The 27,452-nt window shown below is 44.1% G+C and overlaps 1 protein-coding gene across 2 annotated transcripts; it reads left to right on the top strand.

Annotated features, from left to right (window-relative positions):
* Nucleotides 1–1,046: 1,046 nt before the first annotated feature.
* On the top strand, nucleotides 1,047–27,179 carry ccdc125 (coiled-coil domain containing 125). 2 transcript variants are annotated; one of them, XM_056286698.1, is made up of 12 exons: nucleotides 1,047–1,284; nucleotides 6,177–6,453; nucleotides 7,800–7,858; nucleotides 8,031–8,117; nucleotides 8,828–8,905; nucleotides 9,811–9,896; nucleotides 10,002–10,084; nucleotides 10,200–10,312; nucleotides 11,582–11,686; nucleotides 11,838–11,979; nucleotides 16,009–16,124; nucleotides 26,039–27,179. In XM_056286698.1, exons 1-12 carry the CDS (start codon nucleotides 1,237–1,239, stop codon nucleotides 26,246–26,248), a joined length of 1,404 nt encoding a protein of 467 aa, XP_056142673.1. In that variant the 5' UTR covers nucleotides 1,047–1,236; the 3' UTR covers nucleotides 26,249–27,179. The 2 variants fall into 2 exon arrangements, with proteins under 2 accessions (XP_056142673.1, XP_056142681.1); XM_056286706.1 differs by lacking the exon at nucleotides 8,031–8,117.
* The last annotated feature ends 273 nt before the right edge of the window (nucleotides 27,180–27,452 follow it).

Here is a 27,452-nt window from a genome sequence, read left to right as displayed (position 1 = left end):
AATTAGTGATTACTATAGTAGTTTTTGGTGGTTCTTGTATATATATATTGTAAATATTATTATAAACTGTTCAGCTCTTTATTGTTCAGCTTTATATTTGCATTTTTGATCTTGACCTCGTGTCTACCCTGTACAGTAGGCTAACGTTAGTTGCTCTAACTAGCTAGCTAGCTTCTGTCCTGTGTTTCACAATTTTTACAAAGAATAATTATGGTGGATGCAAACGTCGTGGACCGGAACCTACGGGGATCTTTTCACACTTTCTCCTGTCGGGGAAAACAAGGGGTAAAGGCACAGGGTAGACCAAAGCCCCCCATCAAGCTGGTGCAGAGAGTGGGCTCGGTAAGTTGGAGTTTTAAGTGTTCTAAGTGACAAGGTGGCGTGGCAAACGGGGAGTGTGCTATCAAACCGCTTGTATCGCTGGCCTTGCATGACGTTTAAGTGCTGCTGCAGGAGACGGTAGTTCCGTCAGCGCATATGGGGGAATATCGCCACCTGCTGGTGCAGCTAATAACCACCTCATTTGTGGATGTCTAAAGATCCGCGTGGTACAAATGGGACAAAAATCCACCAATAAATAGGAGGGAAGTCGCAGATGTCACGTGACCCACAAACACAGGACGCGAGCCACAGATGTGTAAAACCCGCTCCACGTGTAAAAATGGATCCACAAATGTGAAAATGTTTGTGGATCATGGTACATGGTTCTCCCTCTCGTAGCCCCCCCCTTCCTATCCACTGCTGTATGTCCGTGGTATGTTTATCTGTTGTCTTGTTTCACCGCCGTTTATTGTAAAGCGACTTTGAGTGTTAGAAAAGCGCTATATGTTTGATTTATTATTATTATTATTATTACTACTACTACTACTATATATATTTTGGATTGTCTTCTGTGGTTTACAAATTATAAAGTCCAATAAAAACTCCCATACTCCAGAAACATTTTATATCCAAGTTCACCCCCCCCCCCCCAATTGTACTTGACCAATTACCCTACTCTTCACATCCGGCTTCCCACCCGCAGACACGACCAATTGTGAATTGTGTCTGTAGAGTCGCCCGACCAAGCCGGAGGTAACACGGGTATTTGAACCGCCGACCCCCGTGTTGGTAGGTTAACGGAATAGACCGCTACGCTACCCGGACCATTTTATATCCAAGTGGGAGTCGTGTCACGCTGATTAACATGATCACACACAAGCGCTGACCACGTGTCGTCATGCCGTAAAGCGGTTCATGACTCCAGAGACGCGGCAGCAGGCAGCAGCTTCCTCACATTCCCAGGTAACGTTTCCTCACGTATCCAGGTACATTTTCCAGACATTTCCAGCTACATTTTCCAGACATTTCCAGGTAAAGTTTCCTCACACGTCCAGGTAAGTTTCCTCACACGTTCAGGTAAGCACCTCGCACTAACGATCGTGAGCCAACGGAGAACATTTCGAACGGAATTAGTGAGTATTTGTTAAAGTGATGAGTAATGATGATCATTTCTTGTAACTCATATTTCCGGTAGATGTAGACGGTCTGCCCTGTACTGCGTCAAGACATCTTAGCCCGTGGATAAAGTTGTACAGGTCGTGGATATTCATGGGATATTTCGCCCAGCCGATGCAGGAAGCTGTCTGTACCTGTCACGAGTTATCAGCGAATAAATTAAATAAATAAATAAATAACCACGTTTGATGAACCGTGTCACGTGGCAGTGCTGGAAAAACACTGGTTTGAGCTTCGTTGTCTTGGAGAACATTATTGCGCATTAACCGCTGACCTGCATCGTACAACGGCGTCTCACGTTTACTGCGTAATTTGGTGTTTGTTCGTGACATACAGCAACTGCCTTCCGTTTCCTCTCTAACTCGGTATCTCTTATTTGCTGAGTACCAAAAGAACATGACGCCTCTAAACAAAATTTACGGTAAAGTTTGGAGGCGTCTGCGGAGTCAACAGCTTGGGTCACGTGGCCGGGGTGAGGCGTTGGTTCGACTCTGCCTTGCACGTCGTGTTCAGCTTCAGCACGGACATGAGCATCGCCCGCCAATCACAGAGTAACTTAAGACGCGTCTCCTTGGAAACGCCCACACGAACAACCCCGTTTTTGGTTTGATCGTTGCTGTAACAGAAACACTTAATGTTGGCCGGTTCATCTCTGTTGCTGTCGCGGTGTGTTGGCGTGAGAGTTGTGTTGGTGTGGAGACAGTGTGAGACAGTGTGATGCGTGAGAGTTGTGTTGCTGTGGAGACAGTGTGATGTGTGAGAGTTGTGTTGGTGTGGAGACAGTGTGAGACAGTGATGTGTGAGAGTTGTGTTGGTGTGGAGACTGTGATGCGTGAGCACTGTGTTGCTGTGGAGACAGTGTGATGGGTGAAAGTTGTGTTGGTGTGGAGACAGTGTGAGACAGTGTGATGCGTGACAGTTGTGCTGTTGTTAAGACAGTGTGAGACTGTGATGCGTGAGAGTTGCGTTGCTGTGGAGACAGTGTGAGCCAGTGTGCTGTGTGAGAGTTGTGCTGTTGTGGAGACAGTGTGAGACAGTGTCATGCATGAGAGTTGTGTTGCTGTGGAGACAGTGTGAGAGTCTGATGTGTGAGTTGTGTTGCTGCGGAGACTGTGATGCGTGAGAGTTGTGTTGCTGTGGAGACAGTGTGATGTGTGAGAGTTGTGTTGGTGTGAGACTGTGATGTGTGAAAGTTGTGTTGGTGTGGACACAGTGTGAGAAACTGTGATGTGTGAGAGTTGTGTTGGTGTGAGACAATGTGATGTGTGAGAGTTGTGTTGCTGTGGAGACAGTGTAATGCGTGAGAGTTGTGTTGGTGTGGAGACAGTGTGATGCATCAGAGTTGTGTTGCTGTGGAGGCAAGGTGAGACAGTGTGATGTGTGAGAGTTGTGTTGTCATGGAGACAGTGTGATGTGTGAGAGTTGTGTTGGTGTGGAGACAATGTGAGACAGTGTGATACATCAGAGTTGCGTTGCTGTGGAGACAGTGGGAGACAGTGTGATGCGTGACAGTTGTGGTGTTGTTGAGACAGTGTGAGACTGTGATGCGTGAGAGTTGCGTTGCTGTGGAGACAGTGTGAGCCAGTGTGATGTGTGAGAGTTGTGCAGTTGTGGAGACAGTGTGATGCGCGAGAGTTGTGTTGCTGTGGACACAGTGTGACGTGTGAGAGCTGTGTTGGTGTGAGACAGTGTGATGCGTGAGAGTTGTGTTGGTGTGGAGACAGTCTGAGACAGTGATGTGTGAGAGTTGTGTTGCTGTGGAGACAGTATGATGTGTGAGAGTTGTGTTGGTGTGGAGGTAGTGTGAGACAGTGTGATGCGTGGCAGTTGTGTTGTTGTGGAGACAGTGTGAGACAGTGTGATGCGTGAGAGTTGTGTTGGTGTGGAGACAGGGTGATGCGTGAGAGTTGTGTTGCTGTGGAGACAGTGTGATGGGTGAAAGTTGTGTTGGTGTGGAGACAGTGTGATGGGTGAAAGTTGTGTTGGTGTGAGACAGTGTGATGTGTGAGAGTTGTGTTGGTGTGGAGACAATGTGAGACAGTGTGATGCATCAGAGTTGCGTTGCTGTGGAGACAGTGGGAGAAAGTGTGATGCGTGACAGTTGTGTTGCTGTGGAGACAGTGTGAGACAGTGTGATGTGTGAGAGTTGTGCTGTTGTGGAGACAGTGTGAGACAGTGTGATGCATGAGAGTTGTGTTGCTGTGGAGACAGTGTGAGACAGTCTGATTTGTGAGAGTTGTGTTGCTGTGGAGACTTTGATGCGTGAGAGTTGCGTTGCTGTGGAGACAGTGTGATGCATGACAGTTGTGTTGGTGTGAGACAGTGTGATGTGTGAGAGTTGTGTTGCTGTGGAGACAGTGTGAGAGTCTGATATGTGAGTTGTGTTGCTGTGGAGACTGTGATACGTGAGAGTTGTGTTGCTGTGGAGAGTGTGATGCGTGAAAGTTGTGTTGGTGTGGACACAATGTGAGAAAGTGTGATGTGTGAGAGTTGTGTTGGTGTGAGACAATGTGATGTGTGAGAGTTGTGTTGCTGTGGAGACAGTGTAATGCGTGAGAGTTGTGTTGCTGTGGAGACAGTGTGATGCATCAGAGTTGTGTTGCTGTGGAGGCAAGGTGAGACAGTGTGATGTGTGAGAGTTGTGTTGTCGTGGAGACTGTGATGGGTAAAAGTTGTGTTGGTGTGAGACAGGGTGATGTGTGAGAGTTGTGTTGCTGTGGAGACTGATGCGTGAGAGTTGTGTTGCTGTGGAGACAGTGTGAGAGTCTGATATGTGAGTTGTGTTGCTGTGGAGACTGTGATGTGTGAGAGTTGTGTTGCTGTGGAGACAGTGTGATGTGTGAGAGTTGTGTTGGTGTGAGACAATGTGATGTGTGAGAGTTGTGTTGCTGTGGAGACAGTGTAATGCGTGAGAGTTGTGTTGGTGTGGAGACAGTGTGATGCATCAGAGTTGTGTTGCTGTGGATGCAAGGTGAGACAGTGTGATGTGTGAGAGTTGTGTTGTCGTAGAGACAGTGTGATGGGTGAAAGTTGTGTTGGTGTGAGACAGTGTGATGTGTGAGAGTTGTGTTGGTGTGGAGACAATATGAGACAGTGTGATGCATCAGAGTTGTGTTGCTGTGGAGGCAAGGTGAGACAGTGTGATGTGTGAGAGTTGTGTTGTCGTGGAGACAGTGTGATGGGTGAAAGTTGTGTTGGTGTGAGACAGTGTGATGTGTGAGAGTTGTGTTGCTGTGGAGACCGTGGGAGACAGTGTGATGCGTGACAGTTGTGGTGTTGTTGAGACAGTGTGATGCGTGAGAGTTGTGTTGCTGTGGAGACAGTGTGATGTGTGAGAGCTGTGTTGGTGTGAGACAGTGTGATGTGTGAGAGTTGTGTTGGTGTGGAGGCAGTGTGAGACAGTGTGATGTGTGAGAGTTGTGCTGTTGTGGAGACAGTGTGATGCGTGAGAGTTGTGTTGCTGTGGAGACAGTGTGATGTGTGAGAGCTGTGTTGGTGTGAGACAGTGTGATGCGTGAGAGTTGTGTTGGTGTGGAGGCAGTTTGAGACAGTGTGATGTGTGAGAGTTGTGCTGTTGTGGAGACAGTGTGATGCGTGAGAGTTGTGTTGCTGTGGAGACAGTGTGATGCGTGAGAGTTGTTTTGCTGTAGAGACAGTGTGATGTGCGAGAGCTGTGTTGGTGTGAGAGTGTGATGTGTGAGAGTTGTGTTGGTGTGGAGGCAGTGTGAGACAGTGTGATGTGTGAGAGTTGTGCTGTTGTGGAGACAGAGTGATGTGTGAGAGCTGTGTTGGTGTGAGACAGTGTGATGCATGAGAGTTGTGTTGCTGTGGAGACAGAGTGATGTGTGAGAGCTGTGTTGGTGTGAGACAGTTTGAGACAGTGTGATGTGTGACAGATGGCAGCTCAGAGATGATGCCTACTGTAGCAATACTGCTGCATGTGGAGCATGGAGATTTATCTGTTTCTAAAAAAAGGGGGGGCTTCCAGGTTTTGGATATCTTACAGGTTTTGGATATCTTCCAGGTTTTAGATATCTTCCAGGTCTTGGATATCTCCCAGGGTTTTGGATATCTTCCGGGTTTTGGATGTCTTCCGGGTTTTGGATATCTTCCGGGTTTTGGATATCTTCCGGGTTTTGGATGTCTTCTGGGTTTTGGATATCTTCCAGGTTTTGGATATCTTCCAGGTTTTAGATATCTTCCAGATCTTGGATATCGCCCAGGTTTTGGATATCTTCCGGGTTTTGAATGTCTTCTGGGTTTTGGATATCTTCCAGGTTTTGGATATCTTCCAGGTCTCGGATATCACCCATGTTTTCGAAATCGTGGGCCTTTGAAGACTCTACTTTTAGCCGTTATTTTTTTTTACCCCAAAACCCAAATAATTTTATAGTGTACATAAGGAGGCAAAACTGACATCAACTACAAAACAATACAAGCTTGAACTTTGACATTTTCAAAGGCTATGGAGAAATGATATGAAACATGACAGTAGTCTCCAGATACAAAATAAAATTGTGATGGTTTATTATTGTGATTATAGTAAACATCTATCCATTCATGCATGCATCCAGTATCTAAATCTGCTTGATTCACTTCAGGCGTCTGGAGGAATTGTGATCTATTAATCTGGCAGTCAGGTGGATCTGATGACCTTGGTGTAATGTGTCATCTCCCAGATGCAGAAAAGCCAAGGATCTTCTGAAGCCACTGAGACTGGCCCCCTAGAGGACGACATGGTAGACGGAGACCTGGGTGATGGGATGAGCAGCAGACAAGGGCTGAATACCGCCAGGAAGAAGAGCCACAGTTTGAACGGCGGCTCTGCGGAGCACTGGCTGCCCAGAGAGGAGCTTTACAAGCGGGGCAATAAAAGTGATGTGATCTTCTGTCTGACGCCTAAACAGGCTGCAGAGGGAAAGCAGAGTGCTCCTTGCTGGAGGCTGACTGGAGCAGGTACAACTCGCCCACTGTACTCCCCTCATAGTTTCTGATCACTGCAACGTAACTTCAGCAAGACGGCAAACTTTTATTTGTATAGCACTTTTAAAAATAAATACATAAAATAAATGGAATGAATATAAAACATGGCATTGGGAGTAACAGACCAAGCTAAAAATGAAACAAAACAGAAGGCTGGGGTGGGAATCTATAAAAAGGCTTGCCTGAAAAGATGGGTTTTTAAAAGCCACTTAAAACAGTCCAGATTCAGCAAATCTAATTGGTTGGGGATTATTCCAGAGGCTTGGGGCTAAAACTGCAAAGGTGCAGTCACCTTCTGTTTTGCAGTTGGAGTGAGGGGTGGATAAAACACAGAGGTTTGAAGATCGGAGTGGTCGGAAGTGGAATGAGAAATGAGAAGATCAGAAATATAACTGGGGGCAAGATCATGCAGTGCTTTAAATGTAATCAATAAGATCTTCTAGATTATTCTGAACTTTACGGGGGGCCAACGGAGGGATGCCAGAATAGGGGTAATATGGGACCTATGGCTAGGTCTGGTTAGTAGTCTAGTTCTGGTTAGTAGTTTAGTTCTAGTTAGTAGTGTAGTTCTGGTTAGTAGTCTAGCAGCTGCATTCTGAACCAGCTGTACACTATTTAAAGTAGCTTGGTTGAGGCCAGAGTAGAAGGAGTTTCAGTGATCTAGACGGGAGACAATGAGAGTGAATTAATTTTTCGATATCCTTAAAAGACAAAATATTTCAGATTTTTTTAATATTTCGTAGCTGAAGAAAACAGGATTGGACAAGCTTAGTAACGTGGTCAAAAGACATATTCTATCCAAAGATGATACCAAGATTTTAGCGGTAGGTTTGATATTTGAATGAAGTGGACCAATAAACTGACCAAGTTCTCCGGACCAGTTAAGAGAACTTCAGTTTTGTCGGGGTTTAGATGGAGGAAATTAAGGGACATCCAGTCTTTCTTTGGTGGCAGCTAAGCAGTCATGGAGGGAGGACGGTTGATTCAGGTTACTGGGTTTGGCAGAGAAATAGATCCGAGTATCATCGGCATAACAGTGGTATGACATGGCCACAACACAGTGACAGTAGCTTGATAAAAGTTGGCACATGTCCACAGGGACTCAGGTTCCCCTTAGTTTCTGCTGCTGGCGTAGGTCTTTTTTCTGTCTTTGCCATATTGTTGACATTGGTAGGATGGGTGAAGCCAGAGGACATGGCCCGTCATCTGGTGCCTTCCCTCCTCTGTGCTCCTGAACAGACACATATACACAAACACACACAACCAGACTTCCTGATGGATTGCCTTCATGCATGTGACCACCATTTCATTCATACCAGAGTCCCTGGTTGACTTCTCCAAAGCTGAGCTGAGAGAACGACTACAGGAAGTAACAGAGGTAGGAAAGTCCACTTTTAAAGCTTTATAAAAGTGTTTGTCTTCTGGCCATGTAATTCTTACTTTGGATAAACCATAGTTTGATCTTTGGAAGCCATTATTTTATTTTATTTATTTTTAAGTTTTGTTTTTGGCAAACATTCATCTTGCTCCATTCTGTCCTGGTCCACCAGGCTGCAGAAGTGATGCAGTGTGAGTTAGAAGTGACCCGTCGTTACCTGGAGGGCAAATATGAAGCTCTGAAGATCCTGCAGGGAAAAGTACACCACCAACACTCACTCTCTCTCTCTTTCTCTCTCTCACTCAATGGAAAGCTCAGACTCTTTTCTAGATTTACCATAAAAGTGCGGTCTTTGAATCCCAGATGTTTTATTTTAAACCAAACACTCTTACATTGACTTGACTATCCAGCTATCCATTATCCAAACCGCTTATCCTGCTCTCAGGGTCGCAGGGATGCTGGAGTCTATCCCAGCAGTCATTGGGCGGCAGGCAGGGAGACACCCTGGACAGGCCGCCAGGACACCACACAGGGCCAACACACATAAACACATTCATACCTAGGGGCAATTTAGTATGGCCGATTCACCGGACCTACATTTCTTTGGACTGTGGGAGGAAACCGGAGCACCCGGAGGAAACCCACACAGACACGGGGAGAACATGCAAACTCCACGCAGAGGATGACCTGACCTGGGACGACCCCCACGGTTGGATTACCTCGGGGCTTGAACTCAGGAAATTCTTGCTGTGAGGCGACCTTGCTAACCACTGCGCCACCGTGCCGCCCTTGACTTGACTAATTGAAACTATGTTGAGGCAGCTTTATTTGTGACACTGGTCCTGGGTGGACATGGGTCTTGGATCCATGCCAGATTATAATGCTGTGTTGCTGCAGTGCAAGATGTAACGTCTCTATTGATAGCATGATGTCAAGAGGTTCTTGTTTGATGTTCTTGTGTTCTTGCAGGCCATCCTGGACAAAGCCACCAGTCACACAAAGAGCCTGCTCCACAAAAGTGAGGAGAGGGTGAAAGATCTGGAGAAGGTAACCCTTTCTTTTTTTTCTTCTTTTTTTCTCTCTCCTATGTCAATTGCTAATAAACAGGTGGAGTTCTCAAATAAAGGCTTGGTGTGTTTGTCTTCTCATGCTGTGTGTACTGAGTCTCTGGCAAACAGGCTCAGCTCAGCCTATGTCCTGTTACTGCATTATGTACTGTATTATGTCCTGTTCCTGGATTATGTACTGTATTATGTACTGTATTATGTCCTGTTTCTGCATTATGTACTGTATTATGTCCTGTTCCTGGATTATGTACTGTATTATGTACTGTATTATGTCGTGTTACTGTATTATGTCCTGTTACTGCAGCAGAGCTACCACTGACCTCAATACTTTATTATAAAAGAAGCTTAGGGCATCCAGATAGCGTGACGGTTTATTCCATTGCCTACCAACAACAGGATCGTCGGTTCGAATCCCCGTGTCCCTACAGACACAATTGGCCGTATCTGCGGGTGGGAAGCCGGATGTGGGTATGTGTCCTGGTCGCTGCACTAGCGCCTCCTCTGGTTGGTCAAGCCGCCTGTTCGGGGGGGGGGGGACTGGGGGGAACAGTGTGATCCTCCCACGTGCTACATCCCCCTGGTGAAACTCCTCACTGTCAGGTGAAAAGAAGCGGCTGGCGACTCCACATGTACTGGAGGAGGCATGTGGCAGTCTGCAGCCCTCCCCTGATCGGCAGAGGGGGTGGAGCAGTAACCGGAACAGCTCGGAACAGTGGGGTAATTGCCCAAGTACAATTGGGGAGAAAAAGGGGGGAAATCAATAAATAAAATAAGCTTAAAATAAGCTTCTAAGGTAATAAGGTAGGTCAGATAATCATAGAAGGCTCTCATATGAACTGACCATGGACAAGGTAAGCTACAGCCTCTCATAAGGCCTCCTTGCAGGAGGTGAACAGCTTGCAGTGGGAGACCACCTTCAACCAGGTGCAGTTAAAGAAATATGAGCGGTCCTGGGAACAGAAATACGACAGGTAGGACTTGGCCTCCTATGTTGAATTTGTTTTGCTTTTATTATTATTATTTCTGATAGGTTGAGTCCATGTGAGCTGAGTCTATGTTGTATCTTGTGTGGACAGGATTTCCACTGAGAACAAAGCTCTGAGTGACAGGCTGAAGGAGAAAACACAAGAGGTTCAAGAGCTGAGAACAGAAAATGCTGGTGAGAGCAGGATCTTTACATTCCACCTACCGTCACACTAATCAACCAACAATAACCGTGTGTGTGTGTGTGTGTGTGTGTGTGTGTGTGTGTGTGTGTGTGTGTGTGTGTGTAGGTCTAAGTCAACAGTGTTTCGAGCTCCTCTCCATGCCGGGTGTTGCAGAGCAGAGGGGCCTCCAGAGCAGCGAGCTTGCAGGCCGTCGGGGTGCAGAAGGACCTGTAGTGGAGGTGAGACAGAGACATGAACAAAAATGAAATGGAAAGAGTTGGAGATAGTAGATAAAATAAATACCTCCAAATAGAGCTTCATATCCTTTCGATGATCTTTTTTTTTTTAGTTTTAACGTGAGTTTTGAACAGATCCTTGTGCTAAAAATCTAAGCCATTGAGGTCTGTGTAAAGCTTGAAATAACAAACATGGTGAAATAAGAATCTGTTTTTCATGCAACTGACACAGCGACTGCGTTTACAGGCACAGTCAAGTCGAGCTACGGTTACAGCTCAATTAGGCCATGTAACTGGACTACTGTCGTTGTCCCAGTATACAAGAACCGGGGAAGAATCGATTTTTTGACGGAAGTATGTCCCACCCCGGTACGGTAGGTGGCGATATGCCCCCTTTCGGCTGGTTGCTTTTTTTTCTTCCCCCTTTTTCTCCCCAATTATATCTGGCCAATTATCCCGCTCTTTTCGAGCCATCCCGGCCACTGCTCCACCCCCTCGTTGCTGATCCGGGGGGTGCCCCGACCGACCAGAGGAGGCGCTAGTGCAGCGACCAGGACACATACCCACATCCGACTTCCCACCCGCAGATACGGCCAATTGTGTCTGTAGTGACGCCCGACCAAGCTGGCGGTAACACGGGGATTCGAACCGCCGACCCCCGTGTTGGTATCTGATGCTATTGGACCTTCTTGCGGTTGACCTTTTGCGTCACATACCAAACAAGCGACAAACAAGTTGGGAGGCCTGTAGTAGTAGGCCTGTTTCAGGTGCTTCCACCGAACACGGATTTGCTCGGGGGTTCTTTTAATCCCGCTTTGTCCAACTTTTCTGCCACTTTCTTAAATAGTTTGCCATTCCACGTTCTCCTTCCATCCATGTACTTTAGGACTTCGACTTCCGGGTGAAAGACCGCCGCGGGAACTATGGATCATGCGCAGAACGCCTAGGCCAGTTCAGGGCCGATTGAAGCGTATACATGCCAGAATAAATCCATCCCCAACGGCATCATCTAGGTGTGTTAGTCCGACTGCAAGAAATTCGATTTAGTATGAGTTCACTCGGACTAACACGTTTACATGTATTTTAAAAGTCCGGTTTTGGTCAGACTAACACAATAAATCGACTTTTTCTAACATCATGTAAACTTCGTCACCAACGGCAAATGAAGAAAACAAAGGGGGAACGAGAACTAAATGAGAGCTCGTGTGTAGATTGGATGAAGAGCTGAAGTGAATAGGTGAATGCTGACTCTGCGTCTCCTTCCTGCCGTAGCTGGGCGTGTTGTTGGCGTGCCGGTGCCCCGGCGCCAGGCAGCCCTGCCTGTGTGCCAGGAGTGCTGCTGCCTGCAGGAAGCAGCTCCTCCAGCTCAGACAGGAGGTACTCGCCCCTTCACCAACAGCAACTGCTTTGCAGATTAACAAACTACTGCATGGCCAACTGGCTTGCACTCTCATTAAACCATTAAAGACAGTCAACCCAAACGTTGTATCTGCACGTGACACTCACTGTATGTACTTGTTATGCACAGCTGGATGCCCAACGGAGAAGAAAAGAGGAGGCGCAAATGGTGGCTGATGCATTCCGCATTGCCTTTGAACAGCAACTTGGGAAACAAAGGGACCACCTTCTTCTTTTGGCTGAGCCGCATATGACGACTTCCATGTCAGCTGGCGAGTGTGCTATCTTTACATCATTACATCAGTAGCATCAGAGACAGGACCGCAAGGCTAATTAGATGTTCCCCAGGGTTGTGGTTCTCAATCCAGTCCTCAGGAACCCCCAAGTACTGCTAGTTTTTTTTCAGATAGGTGACATGTGCCTGTTTTGCCAGGTCTGAAAGGCTTAGTCCATAACTAACCACATCACTCACTCATGACCTGTAGAACAACTCCGTACCGATATATCTATCATTGCTGTTTTTTCATAGCTGAAACCTTTAGATTAATTTAATCAATGTGTTAATTAATAAATTTAATCTCCCAGTCATTTTCACAAAGTTATCTTTTCTAAACATGTTTGAAAAATAAAACTATTGAATACTTAAAATATTGGTGAAGCGAGAGGAAAAGTGATTTTGGTGCAGTTTTGAGTTGGATTCTGAGATACAAGTTTAGTAATCCAGCTCTTGCAATCACGTGAGACTGGGGTTAGCAAGTGTAATAACTAACGGGTAATTTTAACGTCTGAGGAAATTCTACACCAGCCATCAGTTTTCCATTCCTCTGCTGTTTACCTCTGATACAGCACGGTGCAGGATGGTAACACATCAGTAAAGTAACACATTACTATAACAACATTATTTTTTTCTTTACAATTGTCTGATATGGGTGGATTTAGACTTGTGCAGTTTAAATTTAAACTAATAGTTAAGATAAAGGGGGTTTAATAGTCCTAACTCTAAAATTGGGATTACCTAGTCCTGCTCTGAGGCGTCGCTCAGGTGTTCCTCTCGGCACTGTGTCGGGATAGCACCAAGTAATATAACACATTGCGTTTTTAAAGGAGTATCAAATCATATGTTAAGTATTACAACCAGTAAGTAACACTCCCAACTCTGGTAAGCGACATAGTTAATAAAGGGTGAGTTTTGAAAATGAGATGAACTGGACAATGTGTTACGAACAGTTGGATTACGCAGGAGTATAAACTGTTGACGATAGTACACTTATTTGATATGTGTGAATACATTATGCAGTACATGCTTTTTGAGTATGTCTACTACTACTAGTACTTTTGGCTGCTCCCATTAGGGGTCGCCAAGAAGTGGAAGCGGATCATCCGTTTCCATTTCTTCCTGTCTTCTGCGTCTTCCTCTGTCACACCAGCCATCTGCATGTCTTCCCTCACCACATCCATAAACCTCCTCTTTGGCCTTCCTCTTTTCCTCTTCCCTGGCAGCTCCATATTCAGCATCCTTCTCCCAATATACCCAGCATCTCTCCTCCAAACATGTCCAAGCCATCTCAATCTTGCCTCTCTTGCTTTGTGTCCAAACCATCCAACTTGAGCGGTCCCTCTAATATAATCATTCCTAATCCTGTGCTTCTTCGTCACTCCCAGTGAAAATCTTAGCATCTTCAACTCTACCACCTCCAGCTCTGCCTCCTGTCTTTTTGTAAGTGCCACTGTCTTCAAACCATATAACATAGCTGGTCTCACAACCATCTTGTAAACCTTCCCTTTAACTCTTGCTGGTACCCTTCTGTCACAAATCACTCCTGACACTCTTCTCCACCAACTCCACACTGCCTGCGCTCTCTTCTTCTCCTCTCTCCTGCACTCCCCGTTACTTTGGACAGTTGGCCCCAAGTATTTAAACTCATATGCCTTTGTCACCTAAACTCCTTGCATCCTGACCATTCCACTGTCTTCCCTCTCATTCATGCATAGGTATTCCGTCTTGCTCCTACTGACTTTCATTCCTCTTCTCTCCAGTGCATACCTCCACCTCTCCAGGCTCTCCTCAACCTGCACTCTACTCTCGCTACAGATCACAATGTCATCTGCGAACATCATCGTCCATGGAGACTCCTACCTGATCTTGTCCGTCAACCTGTCCATCACCATTGCAAACAAGAAGGGGCTCAGAGCCGACCCTTGATGTAATCCCACCTCCACCTTGACCCCATCTGTCATTCCAACCGCACACATCACCACTGTCATACATCCCTCATACATATCCTGCACCGCTCCTACATACTTCTCTGCAACTCCCGACTTCGTCATACAATACCACAATTCCTCTCTCGGCAACCTGTCGTATGCTTTCTTTAAATCTACAAAGACACAATGTAACTCCTTCTGGCCTTCTCTATACTTCTCAATCAACATTCTCAAAGCAAACATCACATCTGTGGTGCTTTTTCGTGGTATGAAACCAAACTGCTGCTCGCTAATTGTCACCTTTCCTCTTAACCTAGCTTCTATTACTCTTTCCCAAATCTTCATGCTGTGGCTGATTTAAATTTATATCTCTGTAGTTGCTACAGTTCTGCACACCGCCCTTGTTCTTGAAAATCGGTACCAGTATGCTTCTTCTCCACTGCTCAAGCATCCTCTCACTTACCAAGATTGTGTTAAACAATCTAGTTAAAAACCCCACTGTCATCTCTCTTAAACATCTCCATGCCTCCACAGGTATGTCGTCAGGACCAACTGCCTTTCCATTCTTCATCCTCTTCATAGTTGCCCTCACTTCCTCCTTGCTAATCCACTGAATTTCCTGATTCACTATCCCTACATCATCCAACCTTCTCTCTCTCATTTTCTTCATTCATCAGCCCCTCAAAGTACTCCTTCCACATTCTCAGCACACTCTCCTCGCTTGTCAGCACATTTCCAACTCTATCCTTGATCGTCCTAGCTTGCTGCACATCCTTCACAGCTCGGTCCCTCTGTCTAGCCAATCAGTACAAGTCCTTTTCTCCCTCCTTAGTGTCTAACCTGTCATACAACTCGCCATACACATTTTCCTTTGCCTTTGCCACCTCTCTCTTTGCTTTATGCTGCGTCTCCTTGTACTCCTGTCTACTTTCTTCATCTCTCTGACTATCCCACTTCTTCTTTGCCAACCTCTTCCTCTGAATAATTTGCTGTACTTCCTCATTCCACCACCAAGTCTCCTTGTCTTCCTTCCTCTGTCCTGATGACACACCAAGTACCTTCCTAGCTGTCTCCCTCACTATTTCTGCAGTGGTTGCCCAGCCATCTGGTAACTCTTCACTACCACCCAGTGCCTGTCTTAACTCCTGCCTGAACTCCACACAACAGTCTTCCTTCTTCAACTTCCACCATTTGATCTTCGGCTGTGTCTTCACTCGCTTCCTCTTCTTGGTCTCCAAAGTCATCCTACAGACCATCATCCGATGCTGCCTAGCTACGTTCTCCCGTCACCACCTTGCAGTCTCCAATCCCTTTTAAATCGCACCTTCTACATAAGATATAGTCCACCTGTGTGCACTTTCCTCCACTCTTGTACGTCACCCTGTGTTCCTCCCTCTTCTTGAAATATGTATTCACCATAGCCATTTCCATCTTTTTCGCAAAATCCACCACCATTTGTCCTTCTACATTTCTCTCCTTGACACCATACCTACCCATCACCTTCTTCATCACCTCTGTTCCCTTCACCAACATGTCCATTGAAGTCCGCTCCAATCACCACTCTTGCCTCCTTGGGTACTCTCTCCACCACGTCATCCTAATACATACTCAAAAATGCTTTTTGAGTATGTATTATGCAATATGTTGGTGGTTTCAGACATAGTATCCCTGATTTGATGGCTGAAATACCTAACAAGTAAAGCTTCATACTGGCAGAGTCTGAATCCTGCATGAGGGCCAGATGAGAAACCTTCCGTACGGGCCTACACTGGGTTTAACTGATGTTGGTGCACCTTAGAGCATACAAATATGTGCTAGTGGCTTACATTTCACACTTTGAGATTTGAATCTACAGCTTTTTAACGTGTTGCATGTAATAGTCAGTACAGTCAGTGATTTGTTTTTGCAGACTGATACAAACTGAAGAAGAGAAAACAAGTTAAAGTTTGAATGATAATATCCTGCGGACTGTCTGTATGTTGTAGGTTTACATGTTTTTAGACAGGTCCTCTGCCTCAAAGCAGACAATTTTGTAGATATTGTTAAAAATAAATTTGACATTTGACAATGACATTCTTCATACTTCTCCATGTCAGGTGCATCTAACCCTGCAGCCAGTGTAGGCCAGAGATTAAGAGGCAGGCTGCCCTCCAGCCTGCAGCTCAACGTGTCTGACAAGCCCATGGACACTCTGCACAACCTGCTGGACTTGGTCTGTACTGCTCCTCACTTTACTAGTTTGGTAGGGACCAGCATTAAGCCCACCAACATAGTTTCAAACAAGGGCTAAGTATATTTTAGTAATACTATACCAAACAGTATTTTTTCTGATGGGTTTTTTAATGAGTCAAAGCAATTTAAACCTATTTGCCAACACATTCAAAGAAACAAATATATGCTAAAACATCTCAGTAGGCCTATTTACTAAGTATTTATGCATATCCTTGTTTAAACTTCATCAAAATTCTAAGATAGGGTTGATTCTGCAGGTTAGTGTAGAGTTAATGGAAGGATATTTAGCAGGGTGTTCTTTAAACACAAACAAACCTTTGACTGATTTATGGGTCTTTTTTGTGTTGCTTGAAGCAATATGCAAAATAAAATTAAAGACCACATGAAACGGTATGTAGGGCGTTTTGAGCGCCGAAAGAAACACACAACTTGGGGGGGGGGTTAATAAGAAAGAAACACACCACTGGGGGTTTAATAAGAAAGAAACAGACCACTAGAACTCCTACCTCACTCCTACCTCAAACGACCATGGGCAGTCAAAATGACCGCCGATTTTTAAACTATATTCTGTCAAGATAAATACCCAATTGAGATATTAATGCATCGCATATGTTAGTATGTCTGTTATGAAACTGACAACAAAATTAAAATTTTAACAACTATAATACTATTTCTAAATGATTTAAACTTCAGAGAGACATGTTCAAACTTGAATAGCAAAATTGAAAAAGTGAAATTATTACCTGAAAAACAAAACAGAAAACGTGTCTGTGAATGTTCTCATTCATCCAGGTCATAGTTATCCAAAGGAATTGAATCAAGTGCAACTGGACTTGGTTATATATCCATGAAGACGTTTCGCCTCTCATCCAAGAGGCTTCATCAGTTCGTGCCTTTCTGACTAGAGCAAGCTAGTCTGACTGGCTGGTGATGAAACTCAGATATTTAGCCTCTTTGGAGTCGTTATCAGAGCTATTGATGTCAATGGCTCTTTTGTGTTCCGATGTTTAGCAACGACAGTCATTGGAGGTGTTAGTTTCAACTTCGTTAGTGCTCCACTCAGTGGTCATGAGTCGTTGGCGCTGTTAGTGACCGACTGTTGTTTTTGGAAGCTAAGCTTTTGAGTCTCCTGGGTAGAGATGAAAGGACGGCATTGTAAGTGGGAGATAGGTGGTGTCGCAGACCACCTCCTCTGTTGAGGGATGGTTTTTCCAGTTTCGCATAGATGGCTTCCTTCACCCCTCTTTCAAGCATACCCAGAAAAGCAATCTAGTGTATGCTGTACAATGCAATGAGGATTGCACTGACCTATACATAGGAGAAACCAAACAACCACTAAACAAACGGATGGCCCAACACAGAGGGCAAACTCCTCAGGACAAGACTCAGCAGTCTATCTACACCTAAAGGAGAAGACACACTCCTTCGAGGACAGCAATGTACACATTTTGGACAGGGAAGATAGATGGTTTGAAAGAGGGGTGAAGGAAGCCATCTATGCGAAACTGGAAAAACCATCCCTCAACAGAGGTGGAGGTCTGTGACACCACCTATCTCCCACTTACAATGCCGTCCTTTCATCTCTACCCAGGAGACTCAAAAGCTTAGACTCCAAGAACAACAGTCGGTCACTAACAGCTCCAGCGACTCATAACCACTGAATGGAGCACTAACGAAGTCGAAACGAACACCTCCAACGACTGTCGTTGCTAAACATTGGAACACAAAAGAGCCATGGACATCTATAGCTCTGACAACGACTCCAAGAGGCTAAATATCTGAGTTTCATCACCAGCCAGTCAGACTAGCTTGCTCTAGTCAGAAAGGCACGAACTGATGAAGCCTCTTGGATGAGAGGCCAAACGTCTTCACGGATATATATAACCAAGTACAGTTGCACTTGATTCAATTCCTTTGGAAAACAGAAAACACATATTGCTAATCTAACAAACGTAACAAGGCCTTTAAAACGTGAAATGTAAAAAAAGAATTGAAAACAAATATCAAAACAGTCCCAAACAAGACAGGAACTAAAAAACTACAAGAACGACTATGGGCGGTCATTTTGACCGCCGCAGTTTTTAAACTCTATATTCTGTCAAGATAAATACCCAGTTGAGATATTAATGCATTACATATGTTAGTATGTCTGTTATGAAACTAACTGACACCAAAATTAACATTTTAACAACTATAATACTATTTTTCAAACAATTTAAAATAGCCGCTGTCCAACGCCTGTAAATACTGCAACGCCTCGGTGGTCGTCATGGTGCGTCTGTAACCAGACATGTTGGACATAATCAGAAATCAAGTTTAGACTATTTCTCTGCACTGGAGGACGCTAGTGTGTTTCTAGGACAGAGCAAAAAAACTTCACGCAGGAAATGACGCGACCAACACATGTCACAAATAGTGACATGACGCGCATGATCACGCGCAAATTACAAGATGGTCCTGTTGACCGTCCATGGTCGTTTTATGTAGATCTTGTCGTAACTTTTTTGTGAGATTGCTCTAAAACTCATTTTAAGACAAATGTATGCAATTTTAGGATAAATCAGGAAGTGGCAGGCAGAGTTGTGACCAAGTCACTGTTATGCAAGTCATAAGTAAGTCTCAAGTCTTAACCTTCGAGTCTCAAGTCAAGTCCCAAGTCATGAAGGGCAAGTCTCAAGTCAAGTCCCAAGTCACCGAGCTCAGGTCAAGTCAAGTCACAAGTCCCTAATTTCAGGTGTCAAGTCATCAAGTCTCAAATGTAGGGTGTTTTGTACCAATTTAACACATTTTTTTTAAAATTCAGGTAATATTAAATTGTTTCATTACAATAGTACATAAATAAACCACAGATAATGTTAGAAATAATTGTCATTTTATTGTGTTCAAATTTGGACAACAGTTGGATTTTGTTTTACATTTAAGAAATAATAAAAGGCACACTCTAAATCACAAATGAGCGCACAACTCTTAATAACAATACAAAACTTATTGATCATTCCAATACACAATAAACAAACACTCTCTCTGCTTGTCTAGTTCGACCTACAATTCATTGCACTTGCAAAATATCAAGTTGGCTAGGACTTTATCGCCTCCCTCCAAAGCCACTCCTCCAAAACACGCAAACACGCACTACCTGACTAGCCTACTGCTGGAGGTAGATAGGTTGACAGGCAGGTAGGCCATCCAATCATTTTAACCGGACACCTTAAAATGATTGGATGGGTTTATAACGGTCCTGTGACTTCCACAGATTACTCTTATTTTTTTAATTTAGTGTCAGAGCATTTTATTTATTGATTGCTGTCGGGATGTAAAAAGAATTGCAAAAAATATAACAAAAAGTGCTTCTGAAAAAAATCGCCTTCCCTGCCTTTAATTATATGACTCCCTAGATTAGTGGAATCAGGGGTGCTGTTGGTGTAATTCAATAAATACATGGGCTGTGTGGGACGAAAGGCGCACCCTACTTATGTACGCTTATTAAGTACCGATGTACGTGACGATGTGTACTTAATAAGCGTACATTAAAATATATAGGGGTGTGTTTTTGGTCACAGCCATGGAGGTTTTAGAACCACTGGACTAGACACAAGGGAGTATTTCACAAAGCTGGCTAACTGAGTATGCCTGACATCTGCGCAAAGTAAACCCTGGAAACCTTTCAGATATGGAACAAGGATTGAAGTAAAAAGAGCTGTTCCGGGGTTCACTCTGCACAGAAGTGAGGCTTACTTAGTTAGCCAGCTTTGTGAAATAACCTACTACCCCATGGCTCTAATCTAAGCCTATGCTTAGTAGGCTATGTTTCATAATGGGTGCAGTGCACTGTGTGTCATGCTGAGCATTATTTCAATTGCCATTGTGCCATACAAAAAGTGTTGTAATATAGGAAATTCTAGGTATTAATTTTGGTGTCATGAAACAAGTAAATGTATTTATAAATGTTTATAATGCAATGGAGAAAAATCTTTCCAAAGACGGTATATAACTAGATTAATTTGAATCATGGAGATACTTTAATATTTTTTATTTATTTGTTTATTTGACAGGGACAATGCACAATAAATATATTGCACCAGAATTAGCTATAAGCTAATTTGCATCTGTAGTCCCTCGGCAGGAGTCGTCGGTAGCACATAATTCGGAGCGTCAAGTCTAAATGCTCAATTAAAAACAGTGTAAACATAATCACGATTGAATACCACTAGTTCAGTGCCCGTTCGGAATGGGCTGATTTTCTCGAGAACCGCATTATATTACGCATATTTAAAACTATATCATATTGTATTATAGTATGATACGTGAAACCATGCACTGAAACAGTGTTTGATTAGATAATTATCAGGGGGCAACAGGGGGTATGCTAATTCATTCCGGTGACTGCTACATCGCCCAGACATCGTTTGCCCACTGGGCCAACATAATCGCTGTTAGGTGTTCTGAAACAGAACAGTGCGTTCAATTGTATTTTCGAGATGAGATTGGGACGATGTTCGGGCGAGATAGCCTGGCTGGCGTATTCCAAACGGGCAGATTGGGTCTGTGTGTGTGTCTGACCACTCACACGCTACTGTACCTGTAGCCTAGCAAACAAACTTACTTCTCTTTGTGGCTTTTCAGATGACGCACAAAGTTTGACGTTGTTGAAATCCCATCTGATAATTTTGCTGCACATGCTTTACCAACAGCAGTCCTTTTCTTCCCAACAACTTCGAAGTTCTTATAGCCGTAAATAATTATTTTTGGAATCGTTCAAGTAGCTGCACTTGCCATGATTGCAAACTCTCCGCGCTCATGTTGAGTAGAGCTGACGTTAGTTTTTGAGTAGCATGATGGTACCTCCAATTAGATCTGAGTATTTTTGTTTTCCCGCCCATCTAAACGTTTGATTGGCCCTACGCGATGCGTGTGCGTAGGTAATTGTGTGCGCGCTGGAAATGAAGAATGATTACAAAATAAAATAAATAAAATACGAGAGAGGTGCATCCCGCATAAACATTGAGAAAACACTCAAACAATTCTCCCGAGTCATTCAGCTCAAGTCCAAGTCATAGATGTCAAGTCTCAAGTCATCAAATTTGTGACTCGAGTTGCACTCGAGTCCAAGTCATGTGACTCGAGTCCACAACTCTGGTGGCAGGTCTGTATCTTTTCTTTTTTTTTTACACAGTTATTACATTTTGAAAATCCAAAATGGCCATAATTACCATCTTGGTCGTTCTAGCGGAAACACGCCACTGGGGGTTTAATCAGAAAGAAACACGCCACTGGGGGGTTTAATAAGGGGCAGGCAGTCGATTTGTTTGACATTCTAAAGTTCTACCATGTGAACTGATGGGACTGCTGTTTCATTCAGGGAGAAAAAAATTTTTTAACGAAGCCCATCATGACCGGTAATTAGTAAAACATTAATTTTCACTCATTCATCTTCAGCCGCTTCTCTGGGGTCGGGTCGCGGCGGCAGCAAGCTAAGTAGGGTGTCCCTCTCCCCAGCAACGCCCTCCAGCTCCTCCTGGGGGATTCCCAAGGCGTTCCAAGGCCAGATTGGACATGTAGTCCCTCTTGCGAGTTCTGGGTCTACCCCGGGGTCTCCTCCCAGTTGGCCGTGCCCGGTAAACCTCCAAAGGAAGGCGCCCAGGAGGCATCCTTATCAGATGCCCGAACCAACTCAACTGGCTCCTTTCGATGCAAAGGAGCAGCGGCTCTACTCCGAGCTCCCTCCGGATGTCCGAGCTCCTCATTCTATCTCTAAGGCTGAGCGTAGACACCCTACGGAGTGAAGTAAAGTAGTAAACCAGCCCACATTAAATTGCCAGTCACACATGCGAAAATTTTCAAAAATGCCCTCCTCCTCGAAGTGAATGAACTCCAACCAATGTTTTGGAGGCCACAGTTTCAGGGAAAGGAAAGAGTGGTTTTGATGTGAACAGCTGAAAAGCAACTGCAGGAGTACAGACGTGCATATTTAGATTTGTTTAAGGTGGGCAAATTCAAATCAATTTGCTTCTGGGCATTGTTCTCGATGCCCGCCCACATGTGCAAAGTGGTGTAGCAACTATGAATTTGATGCCTTTTCTAGCAAGAAAAAAACAGGATTCTTTAGACACATAAAAAGAGCAATGTTTTTTGGGGGATTTTTTGGCACATAATGTTAGAGAAATTAGACCTCAGTGCAAATAAAAGCAGTAAAATGGAGAAAAACATTTTTCCTTTCCTATGGTCTTTAAGTCTCGCTAACATTGGCTCTGCTGTGGGAAAAAAAAGTTACGCTATGGTTAGGGCTAAATTCAATCAACTAACGGTGTGGCACAGTGGCCCAGTGGTTAGCACTGTTGCCTCACAGCAAGACGGTCCTGGGTTCGAACCCCAGGCTGTCCTGTGTCCTTTCTGCGTGAAATTTGCATGTTCTCCCCGTGTCTGCACGGGTTTTGTCCCACCATCAGAAAGACATGCATGTTAGGGTTAATATTCCTGTCTGTGCCCCTGAACAAAGCAATGGAATAAAGAACTAGAGTTGGCCTCCGGGTGCTGCAGCTGCCCACTGCTCCTATACAACACGATGGGTCAAATGCAGAGAACACATTTCATTATTCAGTGCATTTACATGATGTTAGAAAAAATCGATTTATTGTGTTAGTCCGACTAAAACTGGACTTTTAAAATACATGTATACATATTAGTTCGACTGAAATCGTACGAATTTCTCAAAGTTGGACTAACACACCTAGATAATGCGGTTTTGGGGATTGATTTACTTTGGCATGTATATGCTTCAATCGGCCCCGAACCAGTGGTGTAGTCCTAAAAAAAGAAGTGGTGTACTACAGGGTCATGTGTCCCAACCCCACTAGGGGGGTTCGGGGGCATGCCCCCCCCCCCAAGACATTTTTGAAAACTATAGTATAAATCTATGCAATTTAACATATTATGAGAGCAACAATAATCACTTATAACAACAATACATCACACTTATAAACAGGTCAAACCTGGTAGACGAGGACAATTTTTGGTAGCCCAAAAATGGACACAAGAGAAGTCAATTTTTATTTTGTTTTGTTTACTAGTAATGTTATGAGAATCATTACATGACAGTGTATAATTTTCTCTAAAAAACAAATAATACAATTAAATAATACATTTATATATAGTCACTTTTACTACATCAGCTCATTGTCAATTTTTTTGTTTATTAGTAACATTGAGTGTATCATTTTCTCCAAAAAAACAAACAAATAATAATACAATTAAGTAATTTATACAGTCACATGCTAAATGAGCTCAGTAAATTTTTTGTTTACATTTATACATACTATATCAGCTCAGTCAGACAGCTAAAATATGAAGACATTTTGGCTCATCTGCCAATGGTGGGTAATCTGAAAAAAATTACCGGCCAAAAAACTGCATAAACTAAGGGAATTAAGCATACAGTCCACTCTAGAGTTGGCTAGCAATGTTAGCCTTGCTCACAATCATTTAACATGGTAGCTAGCTAATATTAACTTTAGGTTAGAAAAATGGCAAATGGCAATCCGAGCATTCATATCTGCAGCGACGAACACCACGGATGGAGCCTCTTAGTTCTACAAGTATGGCAGTGATTAAGTAATTTTATTATGCTATAGCAAATATATCGATTATTTAGGTTCACTTGGGTGATATTCTTACCGTTCTCTTACGTCTGTGAAGTGTGAATGCCTCGAGAAGCTGCTCGATGCAAAGCCTGGCGGTGACAGATCTCAACATCAGAGGCGGGTCCAACCAACTGATTGGCTCATTTGGCTGAAGCCATACTACTCAAAGGCTGCGATTCGCTCATAGTTACATCTGTTCCACGCTCTACTCAATTTAACCCTTTGTGACCTGGGAGAGGTATGGAAAGCTAAAAAAGACAGTAGGTTATGGGCTTGTTAAGCAGTTAAAGAGGGTATACCAAGGGTATACGCAAATATTGATCCTTAAGTCAGTATACGCAAACAGCCCCAGGAAAAAGGTAAGTATACGGCGTATATGTGCGTATGGCCCCGACTACACCACTGCCCCGAACTGGCCTAGGCGTTCTGCACATGATCCATAGTTTCCGCAGCGGTCTTTCACCCGGAAGTCGAACAGCGTAGAATCAACATGGCGAATGCTAGAGCAAGAACCACGCATTTCTGGACAGTCGAGGAGACGAACTTCATGTTGTGTCAGCTAAAGGAGTTAAATATCCTAAAGTACATGGATGGAAGGAGAACGCGGAATGGCAAACTATTTAAGAAAGTAGCGGAAAAGTTGGATGAAGCAAGATTTTAAAAAAAACCCGAGCAAATCCGTGTTCGGTGGAAGCATCTCAAACAGGCCTACTACTACAGGCCTGCTAACGTGTTTGTCACTTGTTTGGTATGTGATGCAATAGGTCAACCGGAAGAAGGTCACAACAGCAACCAGCTGAAAGGGCGCATATCTCCACCTACCATAATGGGGTCGGACATACTTCCATCAATACATCGATTCTCCACAATGACAGTAGTCCAATTACATGGCCTAATTGAGCTATAACCGTAGCTCGACTTAACTGTGCATGTAAACGCAGTCAGTGTAACCTACCATGACAAAATAAAGTGAATTTTTTCTTTTCTAAAACAAGTTTGCTCAGGCTTAGGCAATCAACAACATCACAAGTTTTTATAATGATTCCCAAGCAAAAGCCAGGAAGGCAAGGAAAGCAATAGTCTAAAGCTAGTACAACAACTCACGAACTATAATGCTGATGAAGTAAAAAATTGGGAATATGTTGACAGCTTCCCAAGCAGCTCTATGTCTAGGAACTACATACATCTGTCAATGCTCACTTTGAGAAGCCATACAATTCTTCAGTGTGTATGTTGATTATTGGATGCAATAATGGTGTATTTCAGGCTGCTCTCAAACACTATAGAGAAAAGTCTCCTCTAAAATTCTGTTTGGTCATAATTTTGTGACTGGAAAGACTGGCAGGTGGCTAGCTTAAACTGTTGAAGTAAACTACAGCAAGAAGACTTGTTCTATCTGAAAGGCCGCATTTGTGGAAAAATATAAAAATATACAAATGATGCAATATGAGTGAGCATGATGCGTGTTAGTTTAAGAGGTAGGTGATTAGTATGGCTCCACCGTGCCGCAGGTGGATGGTGGCGGTGGCGCAGTGGTTAGTACAGTTGCCTCACAGCAAGAAGGTCCTGGATTCAATTCAGGTAGTCCAACCTTGGGGGTCATCCCGGGTCATCCTCTGTGTGGAGATTGCATGTTCTCCCCGTGTCTGCATGGGTTTCCTCCAGGTGCTCCGGTTTCCTCTCACAGTCCAAAGACATGTAGGTCAGATGAATCGGCCATACTAAATTGTCCCTAGGTGTGTGTGTGGGCCCTGTGATGGCCTGGCGGCCTGTCCAGGGTGTCTCCCTGCCTGCCGCCCAATGACTGCTGGGATAGGCTCCAGCATCCCCGCGACCCTGAGAGCAGGATAAGTGGTTTGGATAATGGAGGGAATGAATGGTTGGATAGTATGGATCCTGACCTCTGAGTTATGGCTCTGCCAGGTCCAGGGCGGCCAAGAAAAACTTTACTACAACAGACTCACTGTTGGAGAACTAAATGTTGGTGTTTCCTTTAGTTGGCCAACACTATGTAGCTGTAGAGCATGTAAAAACAAACACTACCCATGCTTCTATAGGGGCCAGAGGGGTGTGCATAGTATCACATGAACAGTTATCAGTTGTCGAATACCTTGTACATTTAAAATCTGGTGCAGTAAGAGAAAGACCGTGATAGTATTTTAAATGATTTGCATGCCATCAGTTATTGTTATGGGTTTAATTTTCTACAGGAAGAAAAATGTTACTGCTTTTACTGACTGACTGTCCTCTACTACAGCTGAATGACAAGGAGGAGGCTCTTGCACACCAGAGAAAGGTGAGCCTCATGCTAGCCCGCCATACTGAGGAGCTGGAGAAGCAACTGCAAACATATGCCAGGTGCCAGCAACAGCAGCCCTCAGTCTCCAAGTGTCATCCCAAAGATCTGGCAAACCTGGCAAACTCAATGAGCCTACCACAGGAAGCATCAGACTCCAGGCCCAAGTAGTCATCGATAGAATTCATGCTTCAGCCACAGCAGCCTGTCTTGGCCTCTGCATGCTGTAATGGTGGCAGTACATTACAGTGGGGCATGAGGAGAGCATCAGCTGCATTAAATCTTGATACCAGTGGTACTTTACTCTGTGACTTGGGCTGCACACCAGTTACACCACTGATTATCAACATAAAATTACAATAAATGTAACCCTTAATCTATGTTCTCACCCCTCCGGGTCACTTTCCAGAGGAACCTGCTGGAATAGAGGAAGCAAAAACCGTGTATTATATATATATAAATGGTAAATGGACTGCATTTTATATAGCGCTTTTCTAGTCTACTGACCACTCAAAGTGCTTTTTTACAATGTATGCTTCACATTCACCTATTCACACACACATTCATGCACTGATGAAGCCATTGAAACCCACCCATAGATGGACCAGTACAAAGGTCTGTCTTAATGGGATCACAGAAAGTTGAATCAGTTCATCTGGACACAACGTATAACAACATAGTATATGAAATAATTAATGGAATAATGTGATTGACTACAAAGGGAAAGCGATGACTTCCTTTAGACATGTCTGCGCACTTAAAAGAAAGGGTTTTTTAGGGAGTTGTTCCTTATCTGATGCAAGGGTCTAAGGACAGGATGGTGTGCTGCTGTAAAGCCAGCCCCTTGAGGCAAATTTGTAATTTGTCATATTGGGCTATACAAATAAAATTGACTCAACTTCCAGAGGGCTGATTGGTGAGGGTGTGAACATTCTGGAAGTTGTTTCAGGGCAGGGTAGGTGTGCAGCATCAACTGCAGGGGCAATGTACAATCAGTGGTAACTTTGTAAGTTGCACCTTCCTTTTAGGAGGTGAGGCCTTTTTGCTTATGAGATATGTGATATGTATTATAGAGCAATAAAGTACCAACAAGTCATTGAAAACAAGGCGACAATGCCAAATCTTTTTTCTTTCAGTTCATTATATTTATGTGTTTTTTACACACTGAAAGGTATTAAAGAGAGTTGTGCTCCTCAAGGATGAGGTCCTGGGGAATGCAAAGAGAAAATTTTCAGATGAGAAAAAGAGAACAAATCTCTCTGACCAAGGCACTCCGTGTAATTTAAATGTCTTTATTGGAACTCGGACATATCCAAAAAGGACCTAAAAATGCCCACGCGTAGCGGCTCGGGCCTTCGAGCCGCTACGCGTGGGC

This window comes from Lampris incognitus, chromosome 1 (genome assembly GCF_029633865.1).
Source record: "Lampris incognitus isolate fLamInc1 chromosome 1, fLamInc1.hap2, whole genome shotgun sequence".
NCBI classification, from domain to species: Eukaryota; Metazoa; Chordata; class Actinopteri; order Lampriformes; family Lampridae; genus Lampris; species Lampris incognitus.
The sequence above is the reverse complement of the archived record's forward strand: the minus strand, read 5'-3'. Positions and strand labels throughout refer to the sequence as shown.